Source organism: Leiobunum rupestre, chromosome 11, assembly GCF_980474605.1.
Source record: "Leiobunum rupestre chromosome 11, qqLeiRupe1.1.hap1, whole genome shotgun sequence".
Classification (NCBI taxonomy): Eukaryota; Metazoa; Arthropoda; class Arachnida; order Opiliones; family Sclerosomatidae; genus Leiobunum; species Leiobunum rupestre.
Genome location: NC_143394.1, coordinates 47,509,125 through 47,522,441, shown reverse-complemented (window position 1 = coordinate 47,522,441; position 13,317 = coordinate 47,509,125). Strand labels below are relative to the sequence as shown.

Here is a 13,317-nt window from a genome sequence, read left to right as displayed (position 1 = left end):
ACTATTAATGTTTTGTAGTATGTTTACTGATATTAGTCATTTTAAATCGATAAAAAGTTTAAAACATTAAAAACCCTTGAAAAGTAATTTATGTTTCAATTTTTTATTTTTCCGATTTGCGGAAAACGCCACAAAATCAATAATTTATATCTACTCCAAGAAAAATTTCTATAACTTAAACGATTATTTTTCCTTAAATGTGGGGTCATTCCCTTAAATTGAATAAACCTAGGGCAAAAAACTCGGCAAAAAATACAATTAGACAATGTATTATGTCGTTCCTATGTATTATCACTTTGCTGGCCCAACCTGTGATTAAATAAATAAATAAAATATGTATAGAAACATTGTATCTTTCTTTAAACAATGGGTTGATTTCAGTTAGTCGAGCAGCGGGGATAAACACGGGGGAGTTTCCCCCCACCCCCTTTTTTTTTGCTAGCATTGCGGTCTTTCCACCTTTCAAAAATCTTTTGTTAGTCGCTTAAAATCGAACGTGATTCTCAAGGTCAATTCCCAAAGATGTAGTAAAGATCCCCTTGAAAACAAGTTTTTTTTCACGGAGTTGGAGAGTTACGTATATATAGAATGTATTTTTAGTTGAAAACCATTTTTTTTCTTATAGAAATTATCAAAGAAAATGGCGCTTTTAATTTACCGTTTTAATTAAATTTAACCCACTATAGTTTATGATTATTATTATTTTAATATTAAAAGTTGTTAATTCATTTTGTTGCGAAAAATGAAGGAGCTACCAGAATTTATAGAATGCTTACGTTACATATTTTATGGAAGTCCCAGTATAAATAAATATAAATAGACCTATTCAAGAAACCCCCATTGCTCCCCCTGGTGTATCTTTTGAAAGAGTAACTCGCGAGGCCCACTAGAAAATGACATCGGATAATCTGGTCCACGCAAATACTCTCGACATCCTCTAGAGAAAGATCTTGAAGATCTGATATCTCAAGGTCATATCTTTATTAATATACATACATGTAGACCGTTTGAATGCTTTTACTCTATGCTAGAAGACAAAAATGATTAAACGGTTTATAAATCTCCGTTGATCTTTCACTTTGAAAACACCCCCTCCTTTAATAACGGACATCTCAAATTCAATAAATAAAAATTCGTTAGAATTTCTCTTATCAAAATATGATTTTTGTTTTAATGCATAGTAAATCGTTTATTTTCAGAAAGTAATATTGAATTTTGGACGCCATTTCTGTAACAGCTGGAAGCTTAAATAATTTGTTTAATTCGATTTATTTCCTTTGAAGCTTTGCTAATTACGATGGCAATTATTCAAACATGTTTAATTAGGGAAAGTATGTTCATTTGCAGGAAGTATATATATTATCAGAAGTATATAATACAATGCATACGACATAAGTATCGGTCTCCCTATGCTGATAATAGTGCCTCAACTCCTAGCTATGCCACTGCATAGGTTTCGGCTGATTTTAAGAAACTAGTGGATTTCTAAACCTACAACTGAATGCATACTTGTTTGGTTTTTTTTTACGACGCAGATACTAATCTCCTAAGAGATATTATCATATTTATATAATTTTGATATTATAAGAAAATAATATTTTTCCTACGCCTGACTTAAATTCCTGCTCTTTTTATAATTATCAAACGACGCCGAAATCTTTGAGTTATTTACTCTTAAGACAGGGAAGTGATATAGATATTTGGAATTCATTCAATCGATAATCAATTCCATTAAACCCCTTTGATGCCTTCAAAGAGCGAAATAATGAAATTGCGATTCTGAAATAGACAACAATCGTAAGCGCGGGAAGGAAATTGACCAATAAAGTCAGGTCAGGCGTGCGCTCTCCACCAATGAAAACTCGTGTTGCTAATTCTATATTTTTCGGTAGTGTTAGTTTTTCAGTTTTAGTGATTTATCCGAAATAAAGTTCAATGGTAAACTTATGGCGATTTGATTATTATAATTATAAAGTGTATATACATTCATTTGTTCTACCAAAACAACTATAAAATAATAATTTATTTAGAACTATTTGACGCGCGCATGTATACTCATCCGCCGCCAATGTCTCGTGTTCAATGATTATGTGCTTCTTGGTTTTCTCGGTATGTTCACGTTCGTGACAAGTCTGCGGTAGTAAATAACCTATGGAGAAATTAGTTATTATGTTGGATACTCGGAATTATTTATGGCTTACGGTGTTAAAAAACCAATTTACGCGATAACAATACTGTTGTTAACAGTTACCGTTAACGGTAAGCATTGTCATTTTTACTTGGCTTAGGCCTAAGATTCCGTAGGCTGTCTTCTTTTCTATTTGCTTGTAAGCCTAGGTAGTTTTTTCTTTTGCGTCATGGCAGTTCTCCTAAAAAAACTACTGTTACATCTTCCGTCAGAATAACGTAGGCAGTGGTAATATAATTCAGTTTCGATTGAAACAATCTCATTGATGTTTTGTAGCATATCCTTGGCATAATTCTATTACGTTTTATCGGTAAAGCTAAACCACAAAACAAACTGCCCAATACGATACGGTTGAAAGCTTTTTGTTTTTTCTATGTTGTTTTGAGATTCAAATGTCGCGTGTGCTGGCCCAGCGGGTATCTCACGCATGATTTTAGGCCTACGATACATGTTAGATCGTGGCTTATAGTAAAAAATATAGAAAAACACTGAAGATTTTATTAAAATAATATTTTTATTATGTAATTCTAAAACAATATATTTAAGTATGAGATTTATCTTTCATACCAGTGTTAAAAATTACAAAACAATGTTTATATTGGTCTTTTGATATTGAATATAGACCTTCAAAAAAATCCCAATGCCCTCAGGATATAGTTTTTTCACTAAATATGAACAAAAGGGAAAAAATGTAATCATAATAACTTAGTTTACAAATTAAATCTTATAGATATATTGTCTTTGGATTTAACTCTTGGATTTACTCAATTATCACCCAATGAGGTAGTAGCTCATAAAAACAAACCTCTTCTGCTAAATTGTTCGGGGCACACTCATCCTGAACATGGACACCTTACGGTGTCATGGTATTTCGAGGTAGGGCCTCGTTTATTTTGTGAAGTAAAATGTTTTGAACATTGTTCTAACACTTTTTAATTACCTTAAAGGATGAAATAATTAAAGAAGATAGTGGCCATAAAATTCTTCAAAATGGTTCCCTCTATATTGGAAAAGTTCAAACCCAAAGAAAGCGCAATGGGAAACACTACGATGGAAAATACACATGCGTATTGCGCAATAATGTTGGAGCTTTACGCAGTGAACCTATACGAGTGGTTATAGCTCGTAAGTGTTAACATAATTTTTGTGAGCAGACGGATAAGAAATCATTTCGATTAATACTTTACAACTCTAAATTTAGATATGGCAAAAGCTTTTACTATTTTACCTGAGCCCCTTGTCATTGAAGAAGGTAGCACAGCGCGATTCCAGTGCCAAATTTTTGCAGTACCCGCTGCTGTTGTATTGTGGTATTGGAATGACCAACCTCTACCTCCCAGTAATAAGTGGTAAGCCGCTATTGGCAAATTTAGAGATATATCTGACAATTAACAACTAATGTTTCATCGAAGGTACGAAACTTTGCCTTCTGGCATATTGCAAGTTATAAACGTAACTAGATCCCTAGAGGGTCAGTACCATTGTGTTGTAAACAATGGCTTCAAAAAGCGAGAATCTCCAAAAATTTCACTCGCTGTCATTGATGGTAAGATTGTTAATTTGGGCATTGACTGTAAAGTTTTTTCTGAAACGTGTCTCTCTCGCTTAGCACCAAAATCCTTTGAGCCTCCACAGTTCCTGAGTAAACCTTCTCATCATGTTATTGTTGAGAATGATACTGTCTTTTTGGAGTGCCTGGTCAAGGGTTTGCCTTCACCCAATATATCTTGGAAGAAAGTGATTTCGAGGAAAACTGAGAGTGCCATAGATTGGAAAGCTGCTACTATTACAGGTCAAGGAAATTTGGTCATTTATTCTGCCAATATTTCTAATAATGGCATCTATAAGTGCGTTGCTAGCGTCACTGATCCAAAAACTGGTTTATCACATGAAATTACGCAAGAGTCAACAGTAACTGTTCAAAGTAAGGATTGTTTTGTTACGCATAATGAGGTTCTTGAATTGTTTTTAGATAACAGGAACTGCAATGTTTGATTTCCTTTTAGTACGTGTGCATTTGCAATAAATAACCAAAAATTAGGTGCCCACAGCATCATGCAAAAATAAGGATGCACCGATATATCGGCCTATTTTTATAATAACGGTATTAGCCAATATCGGTTTAAGCGAAGCCGATATAGGCCAATACTGGTATAAGAATTATTTTTCAGAAAACATTTAAAAATAAGAAAATTAACTAATTATAATATTTTATTTGATTGGCCGCGCTACTTACACCAAAACTTCAAAAGCTTGATCATACCTTTTTTTAAGACAGGGTGTTACAAGTGTAAACAAATAAAAAACTGCAATATTCGATTTGTGATAGAAAATACGTATCAAGTAAAATGAAAATTCGGATATGCTCTTTCAAACTTTTTTAATGAAGAATTATAATAAAATAGTATGACAGTGCACTGAACTGTCTTTTACAATGATTTGATCATATACACTACAGCATAAGTGTATAATATTTTTACATAAGTGTGACACTTCCCTATTCTTCACATGCAAAAGTTTTACTAGGAGCTATTCACAAGGCAGACTGCTTTACGGGCTTTCTTCGCCGTTTTCCGTACGCTTGCTAACGAGTCACACGTAGCTTTGACAGCAACTCACTAGGTTTTAAATTTTCTTCTGGTGACACTATTATAGACTTATGACTATAGTTATGATAGATAACTTTGTTAATATTTTCCGATATTACCGCTGATATATCAGTAGTACCCATATTGATGCATCCTTAATGCAAATAAAGACATATTTGGTGGTTTAGTGTTGTGTATCTCTTCCTTTTATCTATAACATTCCAAAACCATGTAAACGACATGAAATGCCTTCATTACTGTCTGGCATTACTTGTTATTGACTTAGGGGGTTACAACCCTCGTAACCAAGGATATACTACTAGACATTTCCATTTGCAGCTATGCCTAAATTTGAAAGCCAACCACTTGGTGATTTAACTCCAACTGCCAAAACAACCCGTTTTGAGTGTCTGGTTTCTGGGTTTCCAACTCCATCTATACGATGGTTTAAGAATGGAGTACCAATATACATCAACGGCCGTTTTAAAGAACTTTCCGGCAATATATTAGTTATTTCCCAAACTATCCAGCTGGATTCGGGTATTTTCCAATGTTTTGCAAATAATTCAGTAGGAGTTATTTCTTCCGCAGCTAGATTGCGAGTTACATCTTCAAGTACGTAAGACAAGCTATTATTTTATAAAAATAACTATAAATTAATGTAATAATTTGTTGGGACAGGCAGTCAACCTCAACCACCCCATGGATTAATAGCGAAAACCCATTCAAGCACTTCCATTCTGCTTTCTTGGCAACCCTCGATATCGCCGTTAGGATTAAACATCCAAGCTTATACGGTTCATTATTGGCCAACAATAAAAGGCTTTGAATCAGTTGCAGTCGCTATTGATACCACTCATTGTACTCAACTGGTAGAGAAGCTAATACCATTCACAAATTATTCATTATACGTTAGAGCTTACAACAACCAAAGTGCCAGTGAGCAATCGGAGACAGTTAGTCAAATGACTGGGGAAGATGGTCAGTTTTCCATTGTTCTTACCGATTTCAAAGAAAAATAACTGAAAAATAACCTTCCAACAGTTCCCACTGGAGCACCGACCTTTACTCTCGAAAGTCAAAGTCCAACGACTATTAAAGTTTCTTGGAATGAATTACCTCCTGAAATAGCTAGGGGAATCATCAATAGATACCGCATATATTTTCGTCGGCATAATCAATCGTCCCATAGCGTGATTGAAGTCTCTGGAAATGTTTTAGAATATACACTGACTGGTAAGCTAGTTTTTACATTTATTGATTTACAAAGGAGGAGTCTTAATGGTTTTTAAATTGAAGCATAATAGATTATTTCCCCTCTTTTGTAAATAGGGAGAACGCCTAAGAGGAAATATGAAGTGAAAGTGATGGGTGGTACAAAAATTGGTTATCCTTCTCTACTGGATGGTCAATGGCCGTGGAAAATGATTGAAACCAAAAATTTACCCGAAGCAAAGGGTATGTGGTTATTTTTATGTTTTGTTATATTGCGAAGTTTTAAAATAAATTATTTTAATACCAGTTCCCCCAGCGCCCACTCTTCATCTTACGGTTATTAATTCGTCCACGATTGAAGCCAATTGGCAAATTGAACGAGTTGATGGTATTCCACTTATAAAAGGCTATAAGTTATCGTATAGAAAGCAAGGTCATCAGCTGAAGGGTCCTTTTCAAGTTCCCGCTAATGTTACTACCTTTCTGTTGAGCGAATTGTCTCTTCAAACTTGGTACGAAGTTTACTTGGTGGCTTATAATCAAGACGGAGATGGTGAAGAAACTGTTCGCACTATTTCCACTCTCCCAGAAGGACTCGCAACCATTAGCGATGAAGAAAGTATGTTCGTGATCTTTTTTTTCTGGTTTATTATATATTACTAATTCTGTAATGTAAAATTAGTCGTAGAACCACCTAGTCAACTGGAGGCAGAACCTATGGGCTCATCTTCAGTTCATTTGCAATGGAAACCTCCGGTTACTGGTAGAAATATCAGTTACTATACTATCAAATATCAAGTGGCCAATTCTAAAGAAGATGAAAACGACACCAGCAATAAACACATTCGAAGGTTGGTTTCCCGCTCTATAATATACCTCTTATATATATTTATATTTTATGTAACTTTTATTGCAGTACGAATAACGAAGTACTTGTGGCTGATCTGAAACCATATACACTCTATGAGTTTGCGGTGCGCTCCCACAATGTTAATAATCAGCAGAGTCGATTTAGTGTTAAAATTGAGTGTATGACGATCGAAGCCAGTAAGATTACAGAGTTTTTTCTCCTTCCTGATTGCCACTATTATATCTCATTCTTTAATTTTTGAAGTACCTGGTTCTCCACGCGAGTTAAGTTGGTCTCCTTTGACTACTACATCTGTCAGGATAAATTGGCTTCCTCCTATTGATCCGAATGGAGTGATCGTCGCCTATTACATCATGTACAAAATGTTTCAAGCCAACACGGAAAAAGAGAATTGGCATATTAATCAGGGACCATCTTTATCCGCTGTTGTTGATAATTTATCTACCAACTCTTTATACTCCGTCTCTGTACGAGCTGAGACCAAAGCTGGATTGGGACCACCTTCGCCTTTAATCTCCATAAAAATTCCCACACGTCCAAATATAACTAATACGGTTTTCAGTGGTAAGTTTTACCTTTTTCGTGTTAAATCCACTAAATCATATTGATTTTATTAGAGTTGTTAATTTTCCGTAAAAAAATGTGGAAACATTTCCAGAAAATTTTCCGGCTTACAACGCTAATTTCCATTGAATATTTTTAAATCTTTTTACCTCAGCTAAAAAATCTGAAGACAAAGATCCATTTTTAGGGATAATATTAGGTGTAACCATTGGCGCATTTTGCATTATAATATGCATTGTAATCATTCTTTGTCGTAATAGGTAAATTTTGTTTGAATCTTTGTGAAAGCCTTTGAAACGAGTAAATCCTAAGTTAATATACTTATTCAGATGCTTCACTGAAAGATCGTTATGTTGTTGTTGTGGTCAGAATGAGCAAATTCCCATTGAAAATGGAACTGTACCTCAAACAGAAAGGGTTCTTAAAGTAGTTGAGGGGTCTGATTTGCAAGAAATGGCTCCCATGCTCACACACATACCCAATGACAATCATCTTGACACAAAGGTACTTCTAGTAATCAATATTAATGTAGCTTAATTGAATATTCTATTAATATTCATTTCAGGGAGGTTATCCGCTGATCAATGGCCACGCAAATGGAATTCATTACTCAATAGCTGACCAGAACTGCAAACCATATGCAAATGGAATTAAATCTAGATCTGGGGAAAATCACAAAGTAATTGAACAGTGGCTTAGGTATTCTTCCAATGCATTATCAGTGTTATCATTAAACATTTTTCTTGATAGGCTACAACGGGTCAAGGTGCCCAGATTCCAGTTATAGAAAGTGCGGGGGGAAATCTTAAGTATTCAGACTCTAATTTGGCTAATGAACACTCTGTGACTTACGCAAATGGTGAAAATCATTCTTTACCTGTGCGCCTAAATGCCAATGGCTCTGCCTCAAAAGACACTAAAATGGAAAAAGAAAATAATATCCAGGAAGCCACGAATGATCATTTAGCTTCTGGCAGCATCACTTCCAACAAAGATACTTTGACAGAAACTACTCTTCTGTCTCCATCAAGCGAAAAGTCGCTTTTTACATTGTCAGAAAATTTGGATCTGAAATTTGATGAAAATTCGCCCTTAGGATCGAACTCTGTTTGTAAATACGTACCTGGCGCACAAGAAAGGGATTTGGAACTTTCCTTGCCGGATTCTCTGGGTGATTGTGAATCGGATGACGAATGTAATGTGTCTGTTAGACCGCTTTTACCATCCAAATTTACGCAGCCTGTTCCAGCTACAATAAGTAATGTCACGGCTGTATAAAACTAAATGCAGGCTTGTACGAAGCAAGTCCCCCCCCCTTTTTTTTTGTTAATGGAACCAGTGATTTTTTTTTAATAGTGCAATATCAAAATCAAACGAAAATGTACACGTGTATTTATACAACCTATTCCTAACTCTTTTATTACTTCTTAAGTATTTGACTTTTTGTTACACTTGTTGCATTTTTGATGAAAGATTCTTTTACTCATTTTGAATCTCTTATACATTTGTTTCAACTTATACCGGTAGCTTACTACGATTATTAATATGTAAACTGTACATCTTGTTTAATTTTGTTATTGCACAGTTAACATTTAGCTGGATGACGGGTATTTTTTCACGAGGTTTATTACAGGGACTGGCAAATGAACTTTAGAATCTTTTTTATTTTACTCGAAAGTTGAAATGTCAAGATGGAACAAAGGCTTTTGTAGATTTATCGAAATCACTTGCCAGTCCTTTTAAACACTTACTGTGTTTTTTAATGAAATATTTATGTTTTATAAAATCCCATTATAAAAAATACATGTTCCCGTACGTTTTTTTGGTTGGGAAAGCGTTTGTCGATAACAAGTTGATCGTATAAACTCTTCCCATCTTCCTATATTTAAATTATTGAAGCCCTTATATCTCCCTCTCTATTTCGCTTTCTCTATCTCTCTTCTCAAACTGTTTTGGGTAAAACTATTGAATCGGTGATGGTAAATAGTATATGGCGCTCTAAAGGTTAATAGTAACCTATTCTGGACCAGTGGCATTTGTTTGAAGTATATTTTCAAATTAACATTTTACACTACCGAGTATATCTAGATTGTGATGTTTGGTAATAATTATGGCTTATATTCTACCAAAATCATTTTTCATTCATTTTATCACGGAATTAGTCATAACCATCAAACAGTGCTTTAAATATTTTATACACAGGCTATTTTAGAATATTTTGTACCAAATGTTTAGAGTTTGGTTTTACAACGTAACTAGAGTGATTCTGCAGAACACATAGGTAGCTATGTGGCTCAATAAATATAAACCTGTAAAAATGGCAATGTGAATGCGTATTAATTATAATATAAAGCAGTTTTATACATACTGACATTTTTAACATCACTAGCAGAAAAAACAATCTGTAGAAATACTTTTTTAAAAAAATTTAAAATATGTTTAAGGGGAATATTTTTTAAGAAATGAACCTTATTATTGTACCTGATAAAAATTTGCGAAGAAGCTCAATAACTCTTCACATATTTATGAACATTAGCGCACACATTTTTACGACTCTTCCTAGGTATTAGTTTCTTATCTCAAGATATGTCTATTTAAATGCCACTGGCCAGTAGGTAGTCAAATTAAAAATAATCGAAACGTAAACCTTATCTTTAAAAGTTCAAAAAAGTGCCTTTATAAAATTTAAAAAAATTGCAAAACATTGGTGCGTAATCTGGTCTTTCAGACCTTTATCATGTACCAAAATTCCTTAAAATTTAGGAGAAATACCTGAAAAATATGCCTGTTAATAGAGAGTATTACCCTTCCATGTAAACTAGTAAATATAGTATCGCATTTCAATAAGTATTCTTCATTGGAATTACCCGAAACGTTAGTAAGCAGAAATTGTATTATTGGGGTAATATTCTCTTTAACATTTTCATCATGCTCATCATTCCTACTCGGTCTTCCCGAACAGTTAATTTAATTTTCTTCTCCCCTATACTATACTATTCATGCCATTGTCACTAGTTTAAGTACAGTTTTTTTATAATAATTTTTAATAAATAATTTTTTAACGAGAATAAGGGCACTATTATAAAGTCTAGCAAATAGACTAAAACCGCACAACAGTAGAATCCAGCATTGTTTAATTTCCCAGATCTACCTCATTGTATATTTGTGTAGGCTCATAGGGTTTATTTTTATGTCTCAGGGAAACGTAAAAGCTTAAAATAAAGAGTATTGAAACTCGCCCCTTTGAGCTGTCATAATATTCATTAACTTCATAAACAAAATGTGTTTCAAACCCGCTTTTCCATGGTTCTGGGTAAAATGTTTAGCTAGTTTAGTTTATAACATCTCGTACATTGTGAAAAGTAGTAGATAATTTTACCCTTAATTGGAATCATTGGACAATATTTGCCAAAAAAAAATCTGTTTTACCCCCCCATTCCGGTTTTTGTCGTTTATAGAGTTATGTTTCTTTAAAACATTTTAATTTTAAATTTCTTATTTTATTTCTGATCTTTTTTAAAAGAAAGCTAACACTCATTTACTTGTAAAAACATTTTTTGACATTATCAATGGCTTGCGAACTATTTTAGAACCATTTGTTTAATGGTTTGGAAGCCTTCTTTGAAAATGTTAAATTTAGCGGGAGAGTGCGTGGTTCAAAATTAGAAATAAGTTTAAAAAAAATAAAAATGCTCACTGTAAGATAGTGCGAAATATCTTGTACGTATTTGAGGAAGGTCTTGTTTGAAAAAGTTGTAATTTGAGGTTTTTGTGAAATTAACTGTACAGTTCGAATGGATCCATCAAGTTTTCGTGTTCTTCTGGTAGGCATAGCTTAGATGGATAATGTCACGTTAATCAAAGGCTTTATTCTATAAGAGTGTATTAAGATAAGCAAATAGAAACATTTTATCCTTGAAATTCATTGAAATAACGATAATAATATGCTTATGTGTGGTGTTTGAGAGGAAAATGGCTCTTTTTTCAAACTATCCTTCTCATTGGAGGTGCAAAAAACTTTAAAAAAAATACAAAATTTATATTTTAAAATTAATTGCAATGTTCTTGTTAAAGTAACAGATTTATAGATCGATCGGCTAAATAGTTTTGCCTGAATACAAAGGGACTGAAAATACAAATTATGTAAAAGATGTGAAAAGTAATTTAAGATTTAGAATGTATAGTGAAAATAAGAATGGTGGTGTGTTAAGTAAAACAATAATTTGTTTTATTTGTGATAGTAAATCAACAAAAAATACCCTTTATTTTGGTTTAGAAGGGTATATTAATTGGAAATTGCAATGCGTAGTGTTTTTTAAAAAAAATTGAAAATATTTTAGCTTATTTAAATTAATGGGTTTAAGAACTTTTAGAAAGCTAACACGCTCTTCTTTGAAATATTTTAAAATTATGATAGTGCTTTGTAATGTTTTAGTGTTGGTCGCTTAAAAAAAGACTTAAGTTAAACATTATTTTGGGTACAGTGTTAACCGGTGATTAAAATCTTTGAAAAAAAAATGTATCCAATCCCATAGTGTTATGTATAAATAATGTCTTTTGAATAATTGTAACATTTAATCATAATTACGTGTATTGCTTTAATGACAAATATATTGTTAATTAAAAAAGTAAATGGTTTTTAAGATTAAGTGTGGTCGGTTGAGGTGGGAGAGTTACTACTATGTTTTGTTTTCAGTCGAAACTCAGTTAATCATATTTGATCAAATTAAGTTGGTTTTATCTAAACATTATTTTGAAACTACCTCACCCCCTAAAATTGTAAGATTCTTTACAAACTGTGTGCCATTTCAGCCAGGGCTAACAAGATGTTTTTTGTATTTGCATAGCACGTTTTTCTTAATCATAGTTAAACTACCTCATATCTCAGTTAACTCTTTACGAACTGTGCATTTTAACTCGATTAAGAGTAAAGTTTTGAACCATTTACTCATTGAAAACACCCAAATTATAGTGAAATATTTGCATTCACTATTTATAATTTTTACCCATTCAATTTCCCAAATATTTCAAACTTTATTTAAAATTGCACTTAACCGAGTTATACACGCCTTCGTTTGTTAACAGTATTAAATGTACTATCTTTTGTAAAAGCAACCGCTGTTTAATTTTTTTTAAGCTATTGCATGCAGTACGAATATTGTGTACTTAAGGTTTTTAATAATTATAATAACTGGTAAGAATTATTTGCTCTCTGCAAGCCAGTGCAAAACCCCTGGCTTAAGTGGCAACGTTTTTAATCAAAGATGCATTTCCTAACTTCTGTATTTTTTTTTAATTAAAATTATTTTTCTACCGATGTCTTACTTTCATAGTATTGTACAAAAAAAAACAGTAAGCTGCTGCTGTACCATCATTCAAATCTTTTTATAAGAAAAACGTATAATGTACAAAAATAGAAAACTCCATAAACAACATAATGTACAGTTCTTGTCATTAATAAAAGTACTGATAATATCATGCATTTTGTGTTTTGTATCCTTAATTAAGGAAAATCTTGTTTAGTGCGCTAATTACGTTAAACAGTCGAGATCACCATCAGAGTGACAGATTTTTTTTAAATCCAATTATATTATGAAAGATAGATTAACACATCAAGGCGATTGTTTGTGACATCTGGTTGTGTTCAATAAGAAAAAGTCAACGTTTTTCTAAAATGAGCGGGTTTTAGGGTACGCTCAGTAACAAGTTTTTTTTACAGATCAGATGTGTGGGACATCATTTAATACGCTCAAACAACTGATTAATCAGGGGTGATATATCTGTTATGGCCACGCCAACGGGGTGGTACTTGGGATGAGACACCCGTGGCCGAAGTATAACAACAATCCGTTGGGACCTCCTAGACGCTTAGAATTACAGGACTACGCCAA

At 33.2% G+C, this 13,317-nt stretch overlaps 1 protein-coding gene across 1 annotated transcript; it reads left to right on the top strand.

The window, feature by feature from the left end:
• Positions 1 to 2,120: 2,120 nt before the first annotated feature.
• LOC149923083 (protogenin-like) lies at positions 2,121 to 12,745 on the top strand. The gene is made up of 18 exons (XM_090162522.1): positions 2,121 to 2,259; positions 2,919 to 3,064; positions 3,136 to 3,313; positions 3,390 to 3,537; positions 3,601 to 3,734; positions 3,798 to 4,112; positions 5,116 to 5,391; positions 5,458 to 5,757; positions 5,821 to 6,012; positions 6,109 to 6,234; positions 6,299 to 6,610; positions 6,674 to 6,842; positions 6,908 to 7,038; positions 7,106 to 7,426; positions 7,581 to 7,686; positions 7,756 to 7,930; positions 7,992 to 8,105; positions 8,177 to 12,745. Exons 1-18 carry the CDS (start codon positions 2,193 to 2,195, stop codon positions 8,702 to 8,704), a joined length of 3,738 nt encoding a protein of 1,245 aa, XP_090018648.1. The 5' UTR covers positions 2,121 to 2,192; the 3' UTR covers positions 8,705 to 12,745.
• The last annotated feature ends 572 nt before the right edge of the window (positions 12,746 to 13,317 follow it).